This window comes from Labrus mixtus, chromosome 12 (genome assembly GCF_963584025.1).
Source record: "Labrus mixtus chromosome 12, fLabMix1.1, whole genome shotgun sequence".
In the NCBI taxonomy this organism is placed as follows: Eukaryota; Metazoa; Chordata; class Actinopteri; order Labriformes; family Labridae; genus Labrus; species Labrus mixtus.
Window position 1 is genome coordinate 10,528,962 of NC_083623.1, and position 24,342 is coordinate 10,553,303.

Genomic DNA, 24,342 nt, shown 5'->3' on the forward strand with positions numbered 1-24,342 from the left:
GACCTAGAAGTTAATCATACAAGCTCATCAAAAAAAAATATACAAAAAGAAATGCACAACTATGTATAACTCAAGAGGTAGTTGCTAAAATCAGTACATGAATCAGTTACATTATGTCACTTCACCGTTGCTTAACAGAGTTTGTTGAGTCAGTCAGTGGATGATTCCCAAAAGAATAAAATACACTTTTTTTTGGTTAATTCCCTGAGAACAGTTCATCATCCTGAGAGGAATTGTGTGTAAAAATGTAAAAATACACCATACAAAAAGATGTCGCTTCCATAAAGGTTTGAGCATGGGCTGTGCTCCTTAATGGGGTTTGGTCATTCACTTCTTTTTTTTTTTTTCTTTTTTTTTTTTTTTTCTCCTGTCATGCTGCATTGTTGAGATTTGATTTTTAACGCACGCACACATTCAAAAAGCTGTACATAAAAAAAACTTTTAATTGCCTTCAAAAAATAAAGCCAAACTCTTTGGTATATAAATATACCAAAAAAGTTGGTTGTCTACTTAGAGCTTAAAAAAAAAACAAAAAAAAACAAAAAAAAACGCACACACACACAAGCTAGTTTCATGTCATCATACAAAGTTATTTTGATTTGTCAGAACATTAAGATGCAACTCCGAAGTGAACTTTTTGTGAGGAGTCGACTTCAGATAAGCTCTTTTCACATTCAATATGGTCAGAGAAGAGTTGTTAGGTCACAATAAGTGCCACTAAAGCCATGCTTGGGAGTCAAGTTATACCAATAGCAGCACTTTTTTTCTCTCTCTCCGTCTCTCCCTGTTTTCAGCGAGTCTAAAAGCAGCAGCAGCAGCAGCGGCGACGGCGTCTCACGCTAAGGAGGGAACGGGCGTTACCTGGCTGCTGCTGCTGCTGCGCTAAACTAACAACTGGTAGGCACAGATGGAAGAGGGACAGGTGGTTGGATCTCACTTGCTGGGAGAGCAAAAAGGAAAAAAAAAACAGCTTGACCTTCTGCGACATTCATCTTCAAGAGGAAGAAATGGGGTGAGGTATTTCATAAGTAGAGCAGCTGTGATGATACTGAACGGGTCTGAAAGTACGCCTTTAATCAAACAAGGCGAGCGTTCGGTTTGTGCTGGGTTGGAGGTGATTTGCTGACTAAGAAGGCGGCGAGTACAAAATAATGGATTTGTGGTTAAATAGAGAGAGAGCTACAAGATATCACACAACAACAAAGTATCCCATGCAATATACAGGGCTATTCACCTATGTCAGCTAATTCCTTATATACGCATGACTTAAAGTTAATAGAATTTCAATTATATCTTGTGACTTTACATATATATTAATGACTTATACTATGATTTATAAACTGCCATGTTATTTCAAACTAATAATGCAACAACTGAAATGGAAGTCTAATGATCAGTCCATTACTTTGAGTCTAAATCATCTGGATTATATGAAGTCATAACTAAGGCGTGACTAACTCTAATAAGAGGATACTGAGTGTTAATAGTGTTGATCCCAGTCTTGTTTTCTTTCTAAGCATGCACACACACACACACACACACACACACACACACACACCCATACAAACGCACACTAAACTCTCAAACACACATTCTCACTCTTTGACAATCAGTTGGTCCAGTCTATTTCATGGAAGAGAGAGGTATGTAGTGAGCGTTTCAAGATTACGGAGAATGTGTTTAGCAGCCCATCGTCTTTTTTTTTTAAAAAGAAAAAGAAAAAAATCCCTCTGCAATCCGTAAAGTTTCCCTATAGATCATTAAAAACCAAGCTAACAATCTTTGGAGTCTGGATTATCGCTCAGAGGGTCTTGAGCTTTTAAAAGTCGTCTTCTAATCCTTCTAAAAAATGAGCTACCATGTGCGCTAAAAGGATGCATCATGTGTCTACGGAATGATCGGGCCTACAGGATACACGTTTACGGCTTTAAATCCAATAACTGTAAGGAAAGCATTCAAATATGGCGGACGCTTAGGTCCAAGAGGGATCGAAACAAGGGGGGGGGGGAAGAAAAAAAAATCATCAAACCAAGATTCATACCATGTTGTTTCACTGTTGAGCTGCACTGATTGAAACAAGAAAAACAGTCATTCCCTGCAGTCACCTTTCCAGCGGTGGTTGCCATAGCTGCACCAGATGACTGCAAGTCAGTCACACGAGTTCACACATGTCCGTACCCCGGTGATCGTTGCCATAGCTGCGCTGGTTTGAAACATAAAAAAAAAAAAATAAAGTATAGAAATCAAGACCTCCCATTTTTCACAGGTGTGAGGTAGATGAGGGGGGTGGGGGTGGGGGGTGGGGGGTTGTAAGGGGGGGCGGGACTTCAGGTATCCTTGATTCAGAGGAGACATGAGGGTCAGGGGCTAGCGGTGAAAAGGTTCCCCTCAACTGGCTGTTTTCAGGATTTCCTCCACCTCTGGGTCCGGGGGCCGCGCGTGTGGGACTCCTCGGGAGAAGAGGAAGAGCCCTCCAGGGGAGACGAGCCGGAGCGCTCCTCCTCCTCGGGGGGGCAGAGGTAGGGCCCGGTCCCTGGGCTGAAGGCCGAGGTAGACGCTTGTTGTTCCTGAGAGCCTGAGGCGGGCGCCAGCGCCTTGTGGGGACACTGAGCCACCATGTGCGTGATGCTCTGGCAGTAGTGGCATTTCTTTGGCTGAGGGGGCAGGCCACACTCCTTGGCATGGTGGTCCAGACCTCCACAGTTATAACAGCTGGAGGAGAAGAGGACACACGGGATAATGAAAAACATATCCAACGACACTCGACGTGACTGGCCATTTATTTGATTCATGAGACAGAAGTTCAGGACTGTCTTGTTATTCTTTGCGCACACATTGAAGTCGCACTGGATCGTAACTCTTCAAACGATTTCACACTGGACGCCAAGTTAGAAATACTGAAGTGGATGTAGGGCTGCGTAATCATGTCCAATCAGGCGGAATAAATCATATTCAGTAGCATCAGTCGTAGATGCAAGAAATTTACTACAAACAGATACATCATACGACATGTACAGAGATGTACATCATGCTGTGATTAGTAAAGGACGCAGACCAGTTGAAGTAGAAAGATTGAAATCTGGGGGATAAAATATTTGGAAACAGAAGAGAGACAGTGGAGAGAGCTCATAGTTTGTTTTTTTTTAAAACAATATTATTGACAGAAGCCTACATTTATTCTGAAAGCTGACGCTGAATGATGATAGAACAGATTAATTAATCATCTAAATACCTGTTTGTATCTGTAGGTCGTTACTGTTGTCAGCCAGTTCTAGGTTTATTTTCATAATTTTTGAGGATCAAACACTGCCTGATTGAAATTAAAGTCTATCACATTAAGGCTATTTGGAGAACAGGCTGCTATGTGCTTTCTTTGAATTTCAATGTGACATGTTTCAAATGTTCTGAATTTTAAAAGGAAAAATTCAGATATTTTAAATTGTGATTAATAATCTTAATTGATCCGAACAGTTTTGAACAGATTTATGGTCACACCTATTGACACTTGACGAGACTTAATAATGATTTTCAGCCTGAAGATATACCATGGTGCGACTACAGGTACTCAGATGAAAACAGTCATGGATAACACAATCATAACTCCACTATTCTACTATCCAAGTTTCCAATCATAAATGCAAATAGTCTTTCTTACTACCTAAGGCCTGACCTTTAGAAAAAAAAAATAGACTGGCTCCCTAAATCACTTAGTTTTGCAAACAAGAAAAAATGAGTTCCTGGAATGTTGTGGTAAAAAAAAAAAAAAAAAAAAAAAAAATCACAGAAAAGCTCATTTTGTGATCTTATGAAGATGGTGACACAGCTTGGCTGAACGTGAATAAGTTTTTCCCTATAGAGGATGTTTATGGGATTTTTCATAACGGTCACAGCTGCTTCCAGCTTCCAGGTTATATAAGGAAGGCCTCTGTGGACAGATTTTGAGGAGGTGATCAACAGAGGACCTCGTGATGTTGACTTATCTCAGCAAACTTCATTTATTTATGTTTTACTTTTCTTCCATTGGGTCTTCTTCTGAGATATTTTTTTTATTCATCTTGTGTGCACACTCTACCTCTTCCACAGTACTTAGTTCTTAATATTGTAGAAATGAGGAGTGCAGAGATAATTCTTCTGTTTTTCTGCCTAATGTCTGTGTAATGTTGTCTGCTGTCAGAAAACTAAAATAAATAATTTAAAAAGAATACAATTATATTGATTTAATAATAGAACCGTGTTATATAAAGAACCGCTTAGGACTGATCCTACTGTAAAAACAAAAGTGTCTTCTTACAAGACTTTGTACTGTAGAGTTGCCCGTACTTATATCCGCCACTAGATGGTGCTATAACACATGCTATTGCTCTGGATCTACTGTAAGCAGCAGCACGCTGACATGGAAGACAACACAGTGTTATTAAATTTGACAAGGAGCAATTGGCTGATGAAAGAGTGGAAAAGGCTGTGAAGGCATATCTGCCCGATATTCCAGCCTGCCCGGATTCTGCCGAATATTTCAGCACAACATTAAATCAAACAGACAATTTGAGTGGGTTTAAGGCATTCCATTTTCATTAATGCTGGTCCGCTGTGCAACGCTCTACTCTCCTCAGGCCACAGAGTCACGGACATGTGACTCATCCTCTGTTTAGTCATTTTCTTCATACCAGTTAAACACATCACCGGGCTTCACGATGACTTTAATCAAAGCACATGTCCAAATAATGTCTTCACAGAGAAGCTAGCCAGCAGTCACACGATCATAAAGAAGTGGTTCACTAGAAATCAACTCCAATTAATCCAATATGATGAACAAAGAAAGCATGAACACAGAAGCTCAGCATGTTAGAAAGTCACTGAAGAGAAATGTAATCATGCCAGTTCATCCTAAAGACGGCTCAACTTTGGCTGAAATATGTCAAAAAAAAAAACAATTTATCTTTATGCTCACCATCCAACTGAAAATAAACCCCATTTAAGTTTTTAGAAAACAAACACATTGATAGTTCTGGTTGTATGAATATTTAATAAAGTGGATTTTTTTCCACGTGTTTTGCATTTATTTTTTATTAAAGTTAGCTTCACGTCTTAAACCCTGGCGATTTTCTACACAAATTTGCATCACAAAATAGTTTCCATGACATGATTTAGTAAACCATGAAACAGAACCATGAAATAATGACACGTGTCCACTTGATCTGTATCAAGGAGATCATCCGGAGCAGACTTAAGGATGATGTTTTAACAGGTTTATTCTATTCAAAATGAATTTAAAAAGAATTGTAAGCTCTTTACATTTTACAGTGCATCTGTTTTAACCTGCTGAAGTTGTTAAAAAGTTTACATTTTTGCATAAACATACTGTAGCTGTATCCAAAATGCATTTTAATTTTTTTATTTTTGCAACAAGACTTGATCAAGAAAGATTTGTTGATACTTTCCCAACATCACCCAGTAAATGATCATGTGTAAAGATTAAACTGACTTCTATTAAAAACTGTTGTAATGGTTTCTCTCTGGAATAAATAATGTCTACACGTATTCAGAGATAACATGACTAATTAGTAATCTATGCTGTACATAAAGAAGCTGGAAAGCACCTTAGATACTGGTCTAATGAAGACAAGATGGCTGAACATATTTGGGAAATAACTCATAGCATACCAGAGCAGTGTTGTTTCATTTAATGGAGACATTGTCTCCAGGAAGCAATGTGTTTGGCAAGCATTCCAGATGTGTACTTCAGTTACTATATCCACAGAGGCTGAATATTCCAACACAACTCCTCCACATCGACCACCTTAAAAGATCTGCAAACTGCAGAACACCAGCATGAAGAACGACCGTCACAGGACATGGTTGCATAACAGAGTGGCCAGCAGGGGTCAGAGCCGTGTAGCTGCCACAGGAGCCGCTCACACTGATAGATTACGTCACAGCCGTCTACCTGCCATGTCTGAATCCAACACTGCCTTGGTGCTACCACCTTAGCAGAAAGGTAGCGACACTTGACCTAACACTGGATCAATTATCACAAATAAGCTGAATTATTCAGCTGCGTAAACCAATCAGGGAGCCTTCTCTCTCAGATATTGTTTCCTCATTTCTAGCACAAGCATTTCTTTTTCACGCTGAAACCAAAAACTGGATGTGCCAGGAAACAAAAAGTGGTATAAAAAAAAAAAAAAGAGAGCTACACTTTCTAATGTAATCATGTGACACCTTCCCAGATACAGTGTAATTCTCGCCTCTGCCTGTCTGCTTCGCCCATACGTCATTCTCTGTCTCCTCTGCTTTCAACCAGCAGGCGTTTTCAAGGAGCTCCATATGGCTCCCTCTGGCAGATTTAAGCGAAGCAAGATTTTACTGAGGACAAAACGACTGATTGAGCTGTTGCCGCATTGAGATGCATATAAGCCCAAACCATCCCTGTGCTAGTGCCATCTCTAATGTAAAAGCTGGCAAATTGATTTAATACAGCGGCGATGGCAGGCAAAGTACCCTATTCAATTCCTTATTAAGGTGCACAATAACCATAGCAACAGGCATATAGTCTGGCAGATTGAATAGATCTAATCTATAATCTCAGCCCACTCAGAAATCGCTCGCTGCAGTGAGATGTACATATAACATATGTCTCCTACCACTATAGGCAGCTTTCTGAATGCAGCACTCCACTCTTTTTTTTTTTTTTAATGGCTGACGCAGAGAATTATGGGAAATACATGTATACATATATCACTACATCTATGCAGATACAAAATGTCTTTTGTACGATTTTCTAAAATTTCCCACACTCACCGGTCTCCCTTTGGTTTGCGTTTCTGGAGTGGGACCTTCCCTTTGGGTCGTCTCTCGCTGCCCGCACAGGGTCCCCCACCTGGTCCGGTCACCCGCAGGGACTCCAGGCCCTTGGAGGACTTCTTATAGGTGAACTCCACCTGCTCACCCTCCTTTAAGCTGCGGAAGCCCTCCATCACCAGTTTGCTCTGTTGGGAGGAAAAAAGCAATTATCCATTTAAAAGCAGGCTGGCGCTTATAGCTCAATGAATTCATAATGATAATGCGTCCAAATACACAAGGGTGTGTGTTAAAGAAAGTGGAGGTTCAGTTTGTTGTAGGCTAAGAGTATTATATTATATTATATTATATTGTATTATACGCTCGTGGTAGGTTATTTTATTTCATTATAAAAGCTGAAACATTTGACGACATGATCTATGTAATGCTGTTTTTGATGAGGAAGTCACACAGAACAACACAGCAGTGAGACAACATTCATCGGAGTCATTGCTGTATTTTACCTTGACTTGTTCTTCAGTGAGCTGACAAACACTGAATGCTCTATCTTCATTAGGCGGGTGAAAACGTAGAGAGCCTTGGTCTAAACATCATTTCAGGCAATGAAAAGACTCAATTTAATGCGTCCATTTTTACACCTGTCTGTACAGAACAAGGCTCAGCAACCATCAACGCTTTTTTAACACTTAATTATTATTGCTGGTGTCAAAAAAAGAAAATCAGATCAACGTGTTTTAACTCAAAGGTCTGTTTCAAGCATCTCCTGCGGGGTCTTGTGAGCACTGCTTCCAATGCAGCAAAAACACAACCTCCAGCAGCACATAATGCACACATCAATTCAAACATGGAGGATTGACTGCCAGCGGTTAGCTCCAACTGCCATCACAGCCTTGTGCACAGAGGGACTTATCTCACACACAGCATCTTTTCTTTACTTTCTTTATCTACTTTTCACAGAGACACCACTTCCTATTCGTTCTGCGGGGAGAAAAGTCACAACCATGCAACGTTCTTTTTTGTTTTTTTTCTTCTTCTTCTTCTTCTTTCCACACATCCACCATCCATCTTATCTTCATGATCGCCAGTATTGATTTAGTTACTCCATAACCCCCGGACAATGATTTATGTCTTCATGATGGCACAGAACTGACTGCTTATGTGCACTGTTCCCTGTGACCTTCATGAATCGCAGCGAGCCCTGCAGATCTCAGCATAGGTAAACACACCCACACAAGCACGCATTGTGCCGAGCGAAAACCTACTACCTACTATACATCGAGGCCTAAAAATAACAATGCAGGCGATCTGTAAATTCAGCGCCCGCTGTAGAGGCAGATGTGTAGGAGACAGGAAGAAAAAAAAAGGACCAAATGAGCAGAGGGAATCAAATGTGAAACAAGAGAGGATGTGCACAGGAGAATGTGCTCAGCAGCATTTTTTCTTCTTCTATGATGTCTGTCGACGACAGCACTTACAGGTGCTCCATATGAGCTCTATTCATAGTATAATGAAAATGTAAGAGAGCAGAATAAGTGGGAATGGTAAAGAGAGAAGCCAGGAAGTGACAAAGAAAGTGTGAATTAATTAAAAACTAAGAATAGTGTTTCAGCTCTGCACTTAAATGTGTTTCTAGCTGGCTATACTGCTGCACCATGAAATAAACAAGTGAAAGATTCTGGTTACATTGAAGAGGAAACATGCTTTAAAAGTGCTTCCTGTTTTATTCTATGCTTCTAAAAAGAACGAAAAAAACATGTTGCACTGTTTCATTAATACACCAAAAAAACATATATATATTTAAATAAAAGCTGAAGGGAACAATACAAACTGTTATTGAATTAATTTATTTCAGTTTGTCAAAAAACAACATCTTACTTTGATACATTTTTTAAAAATGTTTTAAAATATCTACTTGAAAAGGACACTGACTTAATGTCAGTAAAATGAAATAAAAAAGGGATTAGAGCAAGACTTTTGATAATAAATAAAATAAATAAAGTTTAAATTTAATCTAAAAGCAGTTAGCTAGTTTTTCCAGGTTTTCTTGTAACCTTCAAATTTAAAGAAGTTCCCTCTCACATTTAAAGTTTCAACATTAGATAATGAAGAAAAACTATTTTTGTTTAAAATAAAATAAATAGGTTGACTTTGTGAGATAAGATAATGAAGGCAACAATGTTTATTTATGGCCAAGAAATATCCAGAATCTACTCGTAGAATTTTATAAATCTGACAAAACAGGAACAGACATTTGGAAATGTATTTGTATTATTTTATGCACATTGTGAGATTGATTTTGTAACATGTATTTTGTTCAGAACATCACTTTATTTCTTGAATTAAAAATGAATACGGGTTAATACCAATGACTCAAATTAATTTATCACGACCAAAAGATATCAGACAAAACAATGAAAACAATGAAAAGATTAAAATTAGGCTTCAAACTTTGAAAATCCAAAAGTTAAAGACGGACAAACTTTACATTGTTTTCACGTTTTCTTTACTTCTACTTCAGGAAGGCCGATGTTTTAGAAATATCGAACATAATGGTTTAAATCCAATCATTGCTTTCCCTCTTAGATTTCCTCTCTGGTTCTCTGGCTGTGGTCAGTCATTCCAGCCGATTGCTGATGGAGGACTCGTTCAGATATTGGATTTGGCTTTGAGGAAACGATGAGGATCAGGGGATGGGAATGAGGGAATGTAAAGATTTGGAACAGTATAGGTGGGATTTTTTTTTTTTAAAAAGGAAGGAATGATGAAGGTAGAAACAAACTGAGTTTGCGGCTTTAAGCAACCAATAAGGATCGATCACAAGTGGCAGTGCTGCAAAAAAAAAAAAACACTTCAACCATTCAGTAATCAATCCATGTACATGCACACAACAATGCATACCATATCTATTTTTTTTTAATAAATAAATAAACTGAAGAAGCTCAAACATTCATAACCCTGCTTTTAAACTAAACCCCTAATTAATAAAGATTTTAATCATTGGACCATCCAAATTACTTTAAGGCCCTCCTGCAGCAGATATCAGGAAAAAAAAAAAGGCTCATTAAAATGTGCGCCCATTCCCCAAAAACCAAAACGCACTCTGAATAATGATGAATAATCATTGACTGGTCTGTAGACTGTACGGCGCACGAGCCCTTCCTGTTCCTCTCCTGTCTTCAGACCACAAGCAGCTTGTCTCTCCAGGTCAAAGTTGAGTAGTTTGTCTCAGCACCCTACCCCCTCTCCAACCCCGACAATGCCCACAATGCACCAGTGAGGAAACCACACAACCCCTTTTGTTCTGCAGAAACGCAGGAAAACACACATACACATACATACTCTCACACACACACACACACACACACACAATCTCCTCCATTTAAGACAAGGTATCCAATCGGGCCTCTCATGTCTCAGATGAGTTCAATTTCTCAAGCAGCTCAGTCTTTCCGTAGTTACATAATAAAACACAGCATGTGGACTTACATGTGTGTGTGTGTGGGGTGTGTGTGCTTCCATGTGTATGCATTTGACAACAACAAAAACTTCACAAATCAGAACCTGTAACCCGAGTCGCCTCCCACTTGAATGACATGGCGGGTGTCTTGACCCGTTTCAGTTTACGCACAGAGGTCATGAAAGGGCACGGCCACGGAGAGGGAACGAAAGAACGTCAGAGAGAAAGAGAGAGAGAGAGAGAGAGAGAGAGAGAGAGAGAGAGAGAGAGAGAGAGAGAGCGTAAGAGAGATCACAAAATGGAGGAGTGGCCTGGAGCATGGGGGAGGTGGATATGGGAGTGGAGTAGAGGAGGAGGAGGAGGAGGTGGTGGTGGTGGGGGGGGGGGGGGGGGGGTGGCTTCATGGAAATGCCTCCAGCGCATTCTGTTCAGCTCCAATGGAGGAGCAACTCCTGATCAGTGGCTGGACCTGGGGGGAGCCCAGGAACAAAACCCCCATTTGATCAGGAGCCCCACAGGTCAGAAGCAGAAATCCTGGGGTCAGCGGTATAACCATCCCAGCGCCACCCCCTACCCGAGTGGCAGACCACACCAGCTCTCACACTTTCACTCAAGAGCCACCACACCTAAAAACTGAAGAAACCGAGCCGCAAAATGGACACCAGCTTCGTCTAGAAATGGCTTGAGAATGCTTGCAGGCTTCCGTATATGTAATAAATATCTTCCTATAGCACCACATGTGTGTGTAGGATGGAGCCGGCGATCAATACCGACTCCCAACATCCTGGATAGAAATAGCCCTCCTTTTCATCAGCCAGGCCCTCGTCATCACCAGGCCCAGCAATCAATACAGGAAGCTGTAACGTGAGGGGATGGGGAAGTGGCCAGAGAGAGAGAGAGAGAGAGGAGACCCACCATCCTCCGCCTGTCTCACTCTCTCTCTCTCCCTCTCCCTCTCGCTCTCTCTCTCTCTCTCACCGTGGCGACCACCGGGTATGGAAGGGCTAATTATGGGATGCTTTAAATCAGAGGTGGCCCGAGCTGGATTTTGCTCGCGTTAAAGAGGAATAGGGGGTGCGTGTGACGGGGATGGCGGTCACCATGTGGCGTGGTGCCATTAAGTAGCTTTTTACACACAGGAAATGCTAAGTGGACAAAGCTGGGCCAGATCAGCTCAGATGGACATAACCCAACAGGACGCATATAAACCAAAAGAAGAAAGAGGGGAGAGAACGGGAGCGGCGGAGAAGGGAAAAAAGGCAACAAAAAAAAAAAAAAAAATACGCCGATGAAAACCACCAACAGAGCCGCTCTTATGACGCTGACACCCAAGCCCTCCTCAACACGTTGTCATTAGTGGCCCTGACCCCTGAACCCTGCCCAACCCCCATCAAACACTTAAAAGACTTCATGTTTCCCCTGCCTCAAATTAACAACATCCAACACCCCCGATTATGACTGGGGCAAATATTTGATCTGGGGGAGGAAGCACTAGATCATCTTGCTACGTTTATCAGCATGAGAGAGGAAATGAAGCTCGCTGAGGTGACTGGTGATAAAACACACAGCCTGCTAATAACTGCAGCCATTCAAAACACAAGCACGCTTACACTCAAATGTTTCACTTCTTTCACTAATGTGAGGAAGCAACTCCAAAATAAGGAAATTGTAAATACTAAATTAAAATAGTAACTATTAAAGAGAAAGAGGTTATGTGATATTTTGATAAAATACAATAAATGATACCAAATTTGGTGTGAAGTGAATTTAGCACCTCTCATTACATAAAGTGGTACATCGGTCAAAGACATATTCACAAGCGTGTTTTTCTTTGATTTCTTTCTCAGCCCTTTTTACAAAGAGTGAAGATTTTTAAATGTAAGATTTTTGATTCAAAGATGTGCCGTGTAACACTTGAACGTGACGCATTTCAAAAACTATTTCAGACAAAAGCAACGCTTCCACAAGTACGCGCTAAACAGATTGTTGTATACTCGTTTGCTTTGCACTTTCACATATGAACAGATTTTTTTCCATCCTCGTTCCTCCTTTCACTACAGAGATTAATCTATTCATCAATTTGTCATCAGTTGACGGACGGAAAACAAATCATCACAAATAGCTTTTGGAGGAATTGATTCTTGAGGTATTTTTTAAGATGGATTCTCTTCTACCAACCGCACAAACACAAGTGTTCTTTTTTTTTCATATTTATGTAATTGGTTCAATTTCCCCTTTTTCAGTCAAATAAAAAAACATTTTTTTAAAACAAACATTGGGCTCTACAATGTCCTTGATGGCCATTTAACCGTCTTCTCACATTAAAAAAAAAAAAGAATGAATATACAGATAATTAATTATTGTGATTTCTGGTAGTTGCAGTATGTTTGTGACTTGAGGACTCAAATGGGAAAATTTGAATAATTCTCCCGCAAGGAAATTAAACTAAAATAGAACAAAAGACCCTTAAAGACTTAAATGTCAGCTCAAGCCTTATCTAATGTTTTACTGTTGAATGTTTCAGTCTGTGTCGATGTATTTAAACCAGATTGAATTAAATTAAATAAATGTCAGGGGTGCAAACACAGCCAGCACTGTGCGGGCACTCTTCTTTGTGTTCCAGGTGAACTGCGACTTGTTTGGAGCCCTGCTCTGCTTTCTACTCCGCCACCTTTCCAATTACCAATCATCTCTGCTCTATGTGGCCAGCTCCTCAAAAGGGAAGTCACATGACTAGCCTTTCTTCTTCTTTTTGCGTTTTTTGATGTGCTGAAGAGAAGGCAGGGTTGGTGGAGGAGGAGCAGGGGGAGTGTGTGTGGTGGTGGTGGTGTGTGTGTGTGTATGTGTGTGGGGGGGGGGGGGGGGGGGGGATAGTGTGGCTGCAGGAGAGACAAAGCCTGATACTGGCTATCTGGAGGCAGAGATGGGTGGGGCCTGCATGCCAAACGGTGACACGGACCAGAGGTTAATCTCACTAGGGGCCCACTTTAACCTCGCTACACAAAACACACACACACACACACTTTCTTGCACGCGCGCACACACACACACACTCAAAAAAACAACAACCTAAAACATCTTACAGCGGTTCACATGTAGACACCAACAACCTGGTGGTGAGGAGGGGAAAGTAAGAACCACACACACACACACACACACACACACACACCAACTTACAGGCTCCATAAATTGAACACACACTCAGGAGGACAGCAGCAGCAGCAAACTGTTCAACATTTCAAACTGATTACCGACAAAGGGCAAGCAGCCCCCCACCTCACCCACCACCCCCTCCTCACCCCACCCAACCCTCCTGCCTTTTTGTCTTTAAAGAAATTCCTCTTTTTAAAAGAATGCCCGAGGAGAGAGCACCCCCCCGTGTCCCAGCAGGAACTCACACACACACACACACACACACACACACACACACACACACGTGCGCGCACACACACACTTATAACACAGAGAAAAAAAACACTGAGTGCAGGTAGAGGAGAGGTTGACAAACAGAGATAATGAAACGGCTTTGTGTGTAGAATCGCTAAGCAGAGAGGTACAGCGGGTGAAGATGCTTAATTACTCTCCCCCCCCTTCCCTCCCTTCTCTCTACTTCTCTCCCTCTCTCTCCCCGACACACACCTTCAAAAAGGAAGTGATCAGATAGGAGCCCTGATGAAGAGGCCTCCCAGGAAGAGACCCTCTCGCTGACTCGTACACACTCTCACCCTCCCTCTCTTACCTCCTGCTCCTCCACTCCTTTTTCAAACCCTCTTGCTTATATGTTTTCCTCCCTGGCTACTGCTGGCTGCCCCCCCCCCCCCTCCTTTTGCTCTCTACGTCCACTACCGCTACCACCACCCCGACCCTCACCAACACTTATTTTTTTCCCACATCCCTTCGTTTTCCCTCTCCTATAGGAAAACTCCTCCTCTCTTCTTCTCCCCCTCTCTCTCTCTCTCATGTCCTCATGCTCCCTCGACCCCTCCCCATCGCTCTTATACCTCAGCCCTCCTCTTTTCAACACACAGGATCAGGAACCGTGCAAGAAAAAAGCCGGAATATTTCCAAACCATTTTTTTCTTTTAATAACTGGCAAATAACCTTTTATCATACATGCAAAAAAAAAAACATGAAATGACTTATGTGTCTCTTAGGAAGCTTGCAAAACAAAGTCTGATCTTTAATGCAGGTCTGCACAAATTTGAAATATTCCCCAAACGGCCATTACATAAATTTAAACATGAGATTTAACGTGACAGATAATCTGCAGGATTTTAATTAAACACACACATCAGAGTTTACTAAAAAAAACGCCTTGACTAGCTTCTGTGTGTCAAAATGGCTTCTGAGTGACAGCAGCAAAACACATGAGGGAGGAACAGTGGCAGAAAATGAGTGACTGATTTAATGAGAGTGTATAGATGGATGCAGAGGAACAGACTGCTTTGCATACAATATGACAATGTGCCTATGAATGCATATTGTCCACACTAAATGACAGCTGTTTTGTTTCAAACATGTAGCTGAAAACACAGAGGGGAATTCACTCCTGTAAACATATATTGTGTACCGTTAAAGGTTTTATAGGGGGGGAGATCATTTGTATTTTTTTTAAACATTTAAAATCGAAGCCAAATTTTGCAGGATTTAAGAAAATCATTATCCAGAGCACACGCAGCCAACATTTTCCTTTCTACACCTTTACAATACGAATGCATAGTTCAGCTGATGCTTTAAAATCTCTTAATGCATTTGAAAGATACTCCCATTGCAGCAGCATTTCCTGTGCTGTTACAAACTGCTGAGATGGAAACTGTTCATTTGACTTCTGCAACAGCATTTTAAGCTTCTTTCCTAAACCAAAACCTTCCTCACTGTTATCCGTCTTTCTGGCATCATCCATAACATCTCTGTCCAGCAGGGATATTAGTTAGTTATCTACTGGATATAGATGCACACATTCAGTCGATGGAGCCACGATAAGAAGATATCAATCACAATAACTGATACTGCAATATGTACTTTCATAAGAATCCTCCTTTATTTAAAACATTCACGGCATCTCAGAAATCGTATATCCTCACAGTAAAGGCAGGCAAAAGAATAAAATAGGCTTCATATTTAAAGTATAAAAATCCACCTCATGATTACAGAGATAAATGGACCAAAGGTCGGCTTATTCTTTCAGCAGAATTTACTTTTTTAAATTTCCTACAGATTTTAAACCATTTCATAATAATCTGGTGGACGTGAATGTTCACGTTCTTATGTGAAAGTCGGAATGAAAAATCCAGAACTAGCTTTAAAACAGCATTGATTGAAAGTACACGGTGCATTATTAAGAGAAGACACGAAGACAAGTCAATTTAAATTACATGAAAGCAACTAATTTAAGGGACATGAAAGCAACAAAAGAAATCATTGTGACATTTAGTCAAAACAGTATTGAAGACCTCGTCAGCAGTGCAAACTTTCCCATTTGTTTCCTGCTGACTCCCAACAAAAAGATGAAAACAACCTATTTATTTTTTAAGCAGAACATCCAAATCAGAGCACTGCAATGCAGCTTTGAAAAATCACCGCACAAGCTTATTGAAGTAAAACAAAAAACTGACTTAAGGGGAGACATATTAAAGCATTTTTAAGCACAATGTATATTCTTTTAACACTCCTCTTTTGCCTGATAATGGTCAGTGGAGCCATCTCTTTTTATCCACCTCTACATCACTGCTGCTGACATCTGACCTCTAATGTACCCCCCCCCTCCTCCTCCTCCTCCTTCTTCCCACCAGTTCAGCACAACATCCCGTGAGTCAACAATAAAGACACCTCAAGGAGAGGGTGTCAAATGAAAAACTAGTAAAAAAAAAAAAAAAAAGCCTCCTCTCATCCTCTGCCGTTCCTCCCTGACTATTTTAAAGCCACTTTACAGGACTGTAAAAAAAAAAGCACGATTAAACGTTTGAAAAGAAGGGAGGATAGGCTACTAGTGCTCTTTGTTTGCTGCAGAATAAGTCGAAACCAAGGCCTCAGAAATGAACTGCATGTGCAATAAATCATGGAGAGCAGTGAGTGGAAACGTAACGGGATGTTGTGTTGCAGTTTAACTGCACGCTGAAGCAACAAAACAAAACTGAAAGGAGCTTTAAACTCTGCATCCCAGATTTTTTTTTTTTTTTTTTTAAATTTTTTAAACATGCTCTCCGACATGTTGGCTGAGTGCATAGGAAGCGAGCTCTGCTGTCCATTAGAGCCAAGTGTGAAACTAACCGTGTCACAGCCACACGACATTTCTTCCCTTCCCTTTAGTGCAGAGGGAAGCAAAGGGAGGGAGGAAGGGGGGAGAGAGAGAGAGAGAGAGAGAGTTGGACGCATGTGGCTTAAAGAGGAAACTTAAACGTGTTTTTGTCAAGCCCGTGGACAACGTGTGATTACACACCTAACATGTTGGCCAATGCAAAACATCCGGATGGTACAATGTGGAGGAGGACTAAAGGGGGCCTGCGGGTTTTAAGATGGGGACTGAAGTGACAGTGAAGTAGTGGGAATTTAAAAAAAAAAAAAAAAAAGGGAAATCTATACTAATCAATCATCCGCCGCTGTTTAATAGGGGAAACCAGATCCGGGCGAGGCCGGTGCAGATGTTTGATACCTCGCGGGGTTTGTGTTCATTTCGTGCCTTTTCGACGGTAACTTACTTGGTGGACGAAAACATCCAGAGGGGGGTCGACGGGGCTCCCTTCGCTGCCGGTCATTGAGATAAATCCAAAGCCCATCCGGACGTTGAACCACTTGCAGAAGCCTGATCCCGACAGAACCTGAGGAGGTCGAGTCCGGTCCTCCTGCTCGGTGGACTTGGCGGGGTCTTCTCCGCCACCTTTACCCGGCCCTCCTGAAACAATTCACGGGTGGAGGGGAGGGGAGGGGGGCACAGGGGAAGGAAGAAAGTTAGAACATTTATTGACTACATTACAGAATTGCTATCCCCCCCTCCCTCTCGCGCACTCCGGTTTATATAAGTTTAATGGGCGATGTTGCGTAAAAACTTCTTGGAAGAAGCGTGGGGGGTGGGGGGGGGAATCCCCTTCACTTGCAAAACAGCGGCTACGTGGAGTTCACGGCCAGTGGAAATGTCCTAAAGGCTGCTACTGCTATTTGGACAGATAATTGGCGCGTGGTGATCGTAAAGTAGTTTGTTACTTCGTGACAGATGCTCGAGCTCTGTCTCGTGCACAGGCATGCTCAGTAGTGGAACTTGTGCTGGATTTGTCTCCTGGCTATAGTGTGTGTGGAGTTGTAGGCGACAGGATCCTAAAGGCAGGTGTACACATGGTTCCTCGAGCTGTACTAGTGTGTGCAGAAGAGCGGAGAATACGCGCTAACAATGTTCACATCTTCACGCAGCGAAACATGCTTTAGATGTGTTGCTCGCGAGGGGCGGCTCGAGTCCGGTTTCTTATTTTTTGGAGGTTTTTTTTTTTTTTTTTTTTTTTTGGAAGAACAATCACGTTGCACCTTGCCGCCTCTCAGCCCCCCCCCCTCACCACCCCACCACCACCACCTCTCCACTCGGCCACGGGAGGGAAAAAAAAACTAAGCAGAAAATAGGAAAATAATTGCAGAATAACCTTCGGCCATGTTTCCCCGCGGACCCTCTGCGCCCAAGTTGCAATAGAGAAGCTTCCTCTGCGAAAACGGGCTGCGGTCGTCACCATTAATCCGACATCCTCGATCCCATCGGTCACCAATTGAGCTCGCATGGTACGGCGTGCTTTCTGCCTTTTGATATTTTTGTCATGTCTCTCTTTCTTCCCTTCAATCCCTTCCTCACTCACACCACCTCTGTACTGCTCTCTCTCTCTCCCTCCCTCTCTCTCTCTCTCTCGCTCTCTCTCTCTCTCTCTCTCTCTGCCTCTCTCTCCTTCGCTCTCATTCGCTCGCGAGCTGGCTGTGCCCGTTCCCGTAGTGAGAACACGTGACTTTGTCAATTACATGCTTTCTTGCTACTAATTTTTTGCCCTGTGAGTGCAGAGAGACCAGAGGGAATCGGACTCGCAACTTCCACCATGCAGCAGCTTTACGTTGAAAACAAGCACTGTGAAGTTTGAATACAAAAACAAAAACAAAAACGCGTATAGGCTAAAAGGCTGCGTATTGAGCTGTTTACACTGTGTGCTGTTGGAGTGATAAAACTGCAACAGAAGGGGTTGGTGTGGCCACATGAAGCTATTATACCCTGAGATTAGATTAGATGGGATTCAATTAAATTTTAATGATTCCTTTGGGGGGGATTGATGTAGTCATAGCAGCAGGAAAACAGAAAACATATAACATAAACATGAAGAAATAGGCACAAAAGAAAATAGAAGAAAAGTGAATGATATAAAACTAATAAGAGACAACATCTCCATATTGGTTAAAACGTCTCTGAACCTTTCTGAAACAGATGCATCCATAGTTGTAGTAAAATGTGATTTCAGGAGGTTGTGCTTTACAGAACAGGAAAATAATTAAAGTAAGCACATTGGCTTATTGTGCGTATTCAACAGCAAAGTCAACCTCCATTAAACACTGTCAATACCACTGCAGCAGTAAAACTATTGTCATACATTAAAGTCATTCCCTTACACAAACTCAATGCAAATAAAGAAGTTTATTTTCTCAATGTTCACCTGAACATCTGTGACAAAAAAGAAGCACAAGTTCTTAAATCTTCCATCGAGACCTTGACGCATGTTTACAGATTTTTACACCAATATGAATGAGTCAGTGAGTTTAAAAGTTAGCTTCTACATCATACAGTACGTAATTGGTTCCAATAAAACATGGAGACCCAGTGGTTGTCTTTATCTAACACTTGAATCCTAACATAGATTCACAGTGAGTTTTGTATTTCAGTCGAATGTGTCTTTACAGCAGATATAACATCCAGCAGAGCCAAGTGAGCAGACTTCCCTTTTCCCCCCTCAGACCAAAGTATCTTATCAAGTCCAAAATGTAATGCTTATTCTCCATGCTTCCATTCATGGACATGTTGTTTTGGAGCTCATGTTCCTAACGTACGACCAGTTACCTCCCAGCATCATATACTGGGCACCAGAGGAGAGCTGAACTCACAGCTTAGGAATGTGACTGGAAAACCCAGAAAAACAAACCTGGAAACTGATGTGCTCAGTCTCTGATCTGCAGTTGTCAGGAGAAAGTCAGTCCTCAGGGATACTTTAAAAAAAAAAAACACTGAAATATTGAGTGAGCATTTAATGTGACTAAGTTTAGAGCATGAACACAGAGGATTGGATACATTTCTGAGTGTGTTTTGCTTTGTGCAGTTGAAAAGGATCAGAGTATGAACCAGTTTACTTTCAGTAAAGTTTGACATCACTAAGTCATCCTAGGAAAACAAAAACAGAAAAAACAAAAACTCTTCATTTGTGTGGTTGGTTGTCAATGTGCATCATTTCTACACTTTATATGTCAATCTGAAATCAAGCTATCTAAAGTTTAAAACACTTTTATATCACTTTTATTTTCATTAACTTCAGTTAGTTTTATTCTTTTTTTTTTTTTTAAACACTTATGATTTATAAATAAAAAAATCAGATGTTGATCCGACTTTTATCTTCCTAAAGGTAACTTCATGATTGTTACTTCTGGTTTGATAAATATTCAAACTCTCCTCTTGTAACTTTCATATCTATCACCAATATTAGTTTGATTATCTCAAAATGTGTTACCCTACTTTATAGAAAACACAAGTAACACAAGTTTCATGAACATTAAATCAGTTACAACTTTAATCTGTCTATATAACTCATTTCAGTTTCATTGTTGTAACTTTAATAACTGTTTCATTTTCTCTTCGTTAGAACACTTGTCAGTTTGGGAACTTCATTCATGCTTTTTACAAAAAAAAAAACCTCATCAGAGTTAAAGCTTCATCTTTGTAAACATCCGATCCTGATAACTACGCTTTAAAAAAACTTAAAGTTATTAACAAATAAACATGAGATGTAGCCTATTTATAACCTTGTTCTTGTTAAAACTGACATCACTTTGGTTCTGTTCACTTATTTATGCTTGTTACTTTAAAATGTTAGTTAAGTGTTATTCAGTATTTTCTTCTTTGTACTCATCACTTTTGTCAGTTTGATTCTGACTACTTGATAATACTTTAAAACACCAAAGTGAATCATAGAAATAGCCTAGAACAAACTGTTCAGCAGGGACTTTTTTCTTCCTGTACATTCTGTATTTATTTAGATTTTCACAATTGTCCTAATCATATAACTTTTTACCTTTTGTTTGAATGTAAATCAAAAATGATTCCCCCCCCCAAGTAAATAAATATAAAACATGTATAAAGAATAAAGGGTTAAACTTTTCTCTAATAGTGAAACTTGGATTTTTTTTTTTTTAAATAAGGAAAAAATACATAGACTAATCTTTCTTCTCAAAGTTGATCCTTTAATGAAACTAAAACTAAACAGTCAAGTTCCACTCCATGTCCACCAACGTGGGAGAGAGAGTGCAGAGCCAAACAGGTCCGAGCATACATGCGGTTACTTGAGGCCACACAGCAGATCAATAACAAGCCTGAAAAATACTACGCTCATTGAGAAACTTCCCTCTTATCTCACATCTACCCTGGTGGGACGTTTCTCAGAGGGGTTATTCCCGGCTACGAGGAAAAGAGGAAAAACACGTTGGAGGAATGAAGCAACAACAGGCCCATCTCCACCCACCGGGGCTCAAGAGCCCACCCTCCGGAATTCACGAGCTTCTCCCCCCACCCCCCCCCCCCCCCCCTTCCCCCCATCCATCCCTCCATCCCAGCCCCCGCCCCGCGCTCAGGCCTGTTTTTGAAGATGCTTGCAGAGGAGGCCTCGCTGTGGCCACAGAATTACTGTTTGGGTCACAGGGTTGGATACCAGCGTCAGATGTTATCCACTCACTCATATCCTGACAGGACCTTTCTGATTAGGACACGTCGGGGGAAATCACAGCAGAGCAGCTCACTGACGTGTGCGAGCTCACGACAAGGAGAGACTCAGATATGGCTGCTTTGGGTGTGACTGTTAGTCAAAGGAAGAGACTAGTGAACACTTTGATAAGGCTGAGAAGAAAATGAAGGCAGAAAAAAACTAAATGATTCATGTAGATGTATGAGGCTGCTTTAGTGAGTTTTTATTTATTTCTCTACCTTAGTTTGTTCAAAAATCCACACCAGCTTTAATTCATACATGGTCACTCTTTTATTTGTCTTTGCTACAAGAACTAGTTTTTGATAACAGAAGATTTGATCAAGATTTTTAAAAAGCCCAACATGGCACTGTAATAATAAAAACATTAAAGCAGGAAGGATATGTTCACCCTGGTGATTAATATAAAGTACTTCTGATTCTGATAACACTTCAAAGTTTAAGGATGATAAGGAGAACGTTTTTTAACCTATAGATCAATGCCCTTTTCTTCTCTTGTTATTTAATGAGAGCATTCAGATTAAGAGCTGTTTTTTCTTCTGAACTTTACATTTTCTTAGTTTAAATTATTGTTTTTTTTTATTTATTTACACATCCACTGTCGAGGACTTTCTTAGTTCAGCATTTTCTTTCAAACTTCTCTTCAGCTGTCCATCTATTTCCCCCTGATCTTTATTGTTTGAATACAATTTTAAAAAATGAATTGGCATCAAGTAATTACACACATATGAAAAATGTGACATCACCCTGAAAATAATTTTTTTTACTGAAGTTATCTGTCTTTCAATCACCACAAACTACAAGTTTAACTTCAACAACCATTGCACTCTCTCTAACCTACAAACCTTTTTTTTATCTCATTATTATTACAAAGTTTTGTGTTTTTCATTGCTTTCATGCTGCGGGATTAGATTATTGTAAAACTTCTTTGAACTTTTCACCAGTTATTTTTTACCTTTTCTATTTATGCAGAGAACCAATCTTAAATTTGTGATTTTGTACTTTAACTTCTGCCTAAATCCAGTCAGGGATTTCTTTCTTGTCACTTAAATTGTCTCTGTTGACGTTGTCGACACAGTCTGATGAAATTCACATCATCACCGACATTATCTTCATCTGTGTGTGCTGTCATTGTGCAGCATGAGATTGTTTTAAACTGTTTAGAGCTCGAGACATTTTAAAAAAAACTTTTCTACTCATGAAAAGGAGCACATAAAGATGAGAAACTTCTCAAAGTTTAGGATTATGTTTTCATGAGTCGGCCCCGCTTAAAGATCCAGATTTGACAAAGCTCTTTGAATAACTCATTTATTTCTAACTGAGTTATGATAGTGTAAAGTTGTTAACAGCATGGTTAAAGATAACGGTATATATACATTTAGGGGTTAGGTTTTTCTCTCCTGAAAGGTTAAATGCATGTTTGTGAATATATCATCCCCCCATGATCTACATATGTTCATAAATATTAGGAAACATTCCTTTTTTTAAACTTAGAAACGTGTTTGTTTTCCAAACTTTTTCTATTTCATGAATGAATGAATGGATCTTTGTGAGGCCAGCAGTCAACATAGATTCAAACTCAAGCTGTGTTTCTTTTCTCTCGTTGGTGCATCAATAAAATGTGATCAACAGAATGAAATGCATCAACATCTTTTGGCACATTTATGCACAAATCATGGACTTATTTCCATCTCTGTATCTGATATTTCACAGCCAGTCACAATGAAACATTTGTAAAGGAGGGAGGATGAAGTAAAATAATGTTTTACTTTGAAAAGTGAAAGTGAGGGTTTGCTGCAGTTAAGAAAAACAGACAGTCATCATTAAGGTCTCATATTAAACCCAGCATGTCACTTTTCTCGCAAAAATGCAACATTTTTCATTCATTCTTGATTTGAAACGTGTTCAAACAACAATCTGAAAGTCTGTGTTTGGAGCCCTTCAGCCTGACTGAAGTGACGAGAACTGGAATCAGTCTGATCTTCTTCTTTAGTAGTTTCTTACCTCGACTAAAGATATCATCAGGAGCTTTTAAGCTCTCGGGTAAAAAGCAGATTCCTGAGCTGTTTGAATACCAACTTTCTGAGCAGACTTCGGACTCTCTCACCCCAGCTAACCCCACCCAACCCCCACTCCTCACCCTGTAGGCTCCCAGAGGAAATTTGCCTTAACCCTGCTGCTGTCAATGCAGTTCAAAGGGTTCATTGAGTTCCCCTCTCCCCTTTTACTCCTTTCTTTCTCAGAGAGGGGGTTATTTTTCTGTCGTTTACTTCATGCATTCCAGACACCAATCTTTCACTTTTTGATACCAGTATAAACAGTGTTACAAAGGCAGCTCATCTGCTCCCATGGTGAATTTCAAGAACAGGAGAGTGTGGACATTTGACATATCTAATAAAGAAAAACGTGATTCATTTCATTATTAACTGATCATCAAGAAATTCTAAGCTAGAAGGCCAATATGAGTGTGCTTAGATTTCATTCATATGATCAGAGAATTCCTTCACTAGAGGATGAATGGGCAAAAATCATTTTATTTTGAATTATTTAAAGTTATTTCTTTAACATTTACTCAGAATTCGTTAAGAAATATTTTGAGTCAACGAAAAAAAAAAATGTAAGCAAAAAAAAAAAAAAACCTACACTTGTGCCACGTGCACCACACTTGGTAACAAAAGCAAAGCCAAAAAAACTTGTAGCACGTTTTCTGTTCATCCATGCTTCAAAAGAGATCCATCACTCCGACTTTTAAATCAGCATTTCATTCTTTGTAAAGTCGCATTTAATGTCTTCACAAGAAACTTTGATTCAGAGAACTTCCTCGAGCCTCTGTGACTGTTTTCCTCACTTCTTGATTTAAGGACTATGATTTTATATTTAGTTTAAGGGGAAGACAACACAGACACATTCTGAAAATAACATTCTGGGTAGAGTGATGTGGTCTGGGCTGTTTTCTTTAATCCGAGAAGTCGAATCAAATAGTAGTAAACAGGCTGCAAATATCCGATTCAATATCAGTGACGTCAGAGAAAGGGGGGGAGGGGGGGTTGTTGGAGACGGAGCGGCTCTGTAGCCGGTGCGCCAAAACCTGAAAACTGCGCACAATGG

General features: G+C 40.4%; 1 protein-coding gene across 1 annotated transcript; it reads right to left on the reverse strand.

Annotated features, from left to right (window-relative positions):
• Positions 1 to 442: 442 nt before the first annotated feature.
• Positions 443 to 18,358, reverse strand: lin28b (lin-28 homolog B (C. elegans)). The gene is made up of 4 exons (XM_061051923.1): positions 17,884 to 18,358; positions 16,954 to 17,147; positions 6,799 to 6,986; positions 443 to 2,712 (listed from the first exon to the last, which is right to left on the reverse strand). Exons 1-4 carry the CDS (start codon positions 17,891 to 17,893, stop codon positions 2,403 to 2,405), a joined length of 702 nt encoding a protein of 233 aa, XP_060907906.1. The 5' UTR covers positions 17,894 to 18,358; the 3' UTR covers positions 443 to 2,402.
• Positions 18,359 to 24,342: the final 5,984 nt, after the last annotated feature.

Coding starts and splice junctions, on each gene's coding strand:
- lin28b (XM_061051923.1), bottom strand. Junction 6,987..16,953: donor TGGATGTTTTCGTCCACCAA/GTAAGTTACCGT, acceptor TCCTCCCAACAG/AGCAAACTGGTGATGGAGGG. Junction 2,713..6,798: donor CGCAAACCAAAGGGAGACCG/GTGAGTGTGGGA, acceptor CTTCTCCTCCAG/CTGTTATAACTGTGGAGGTC.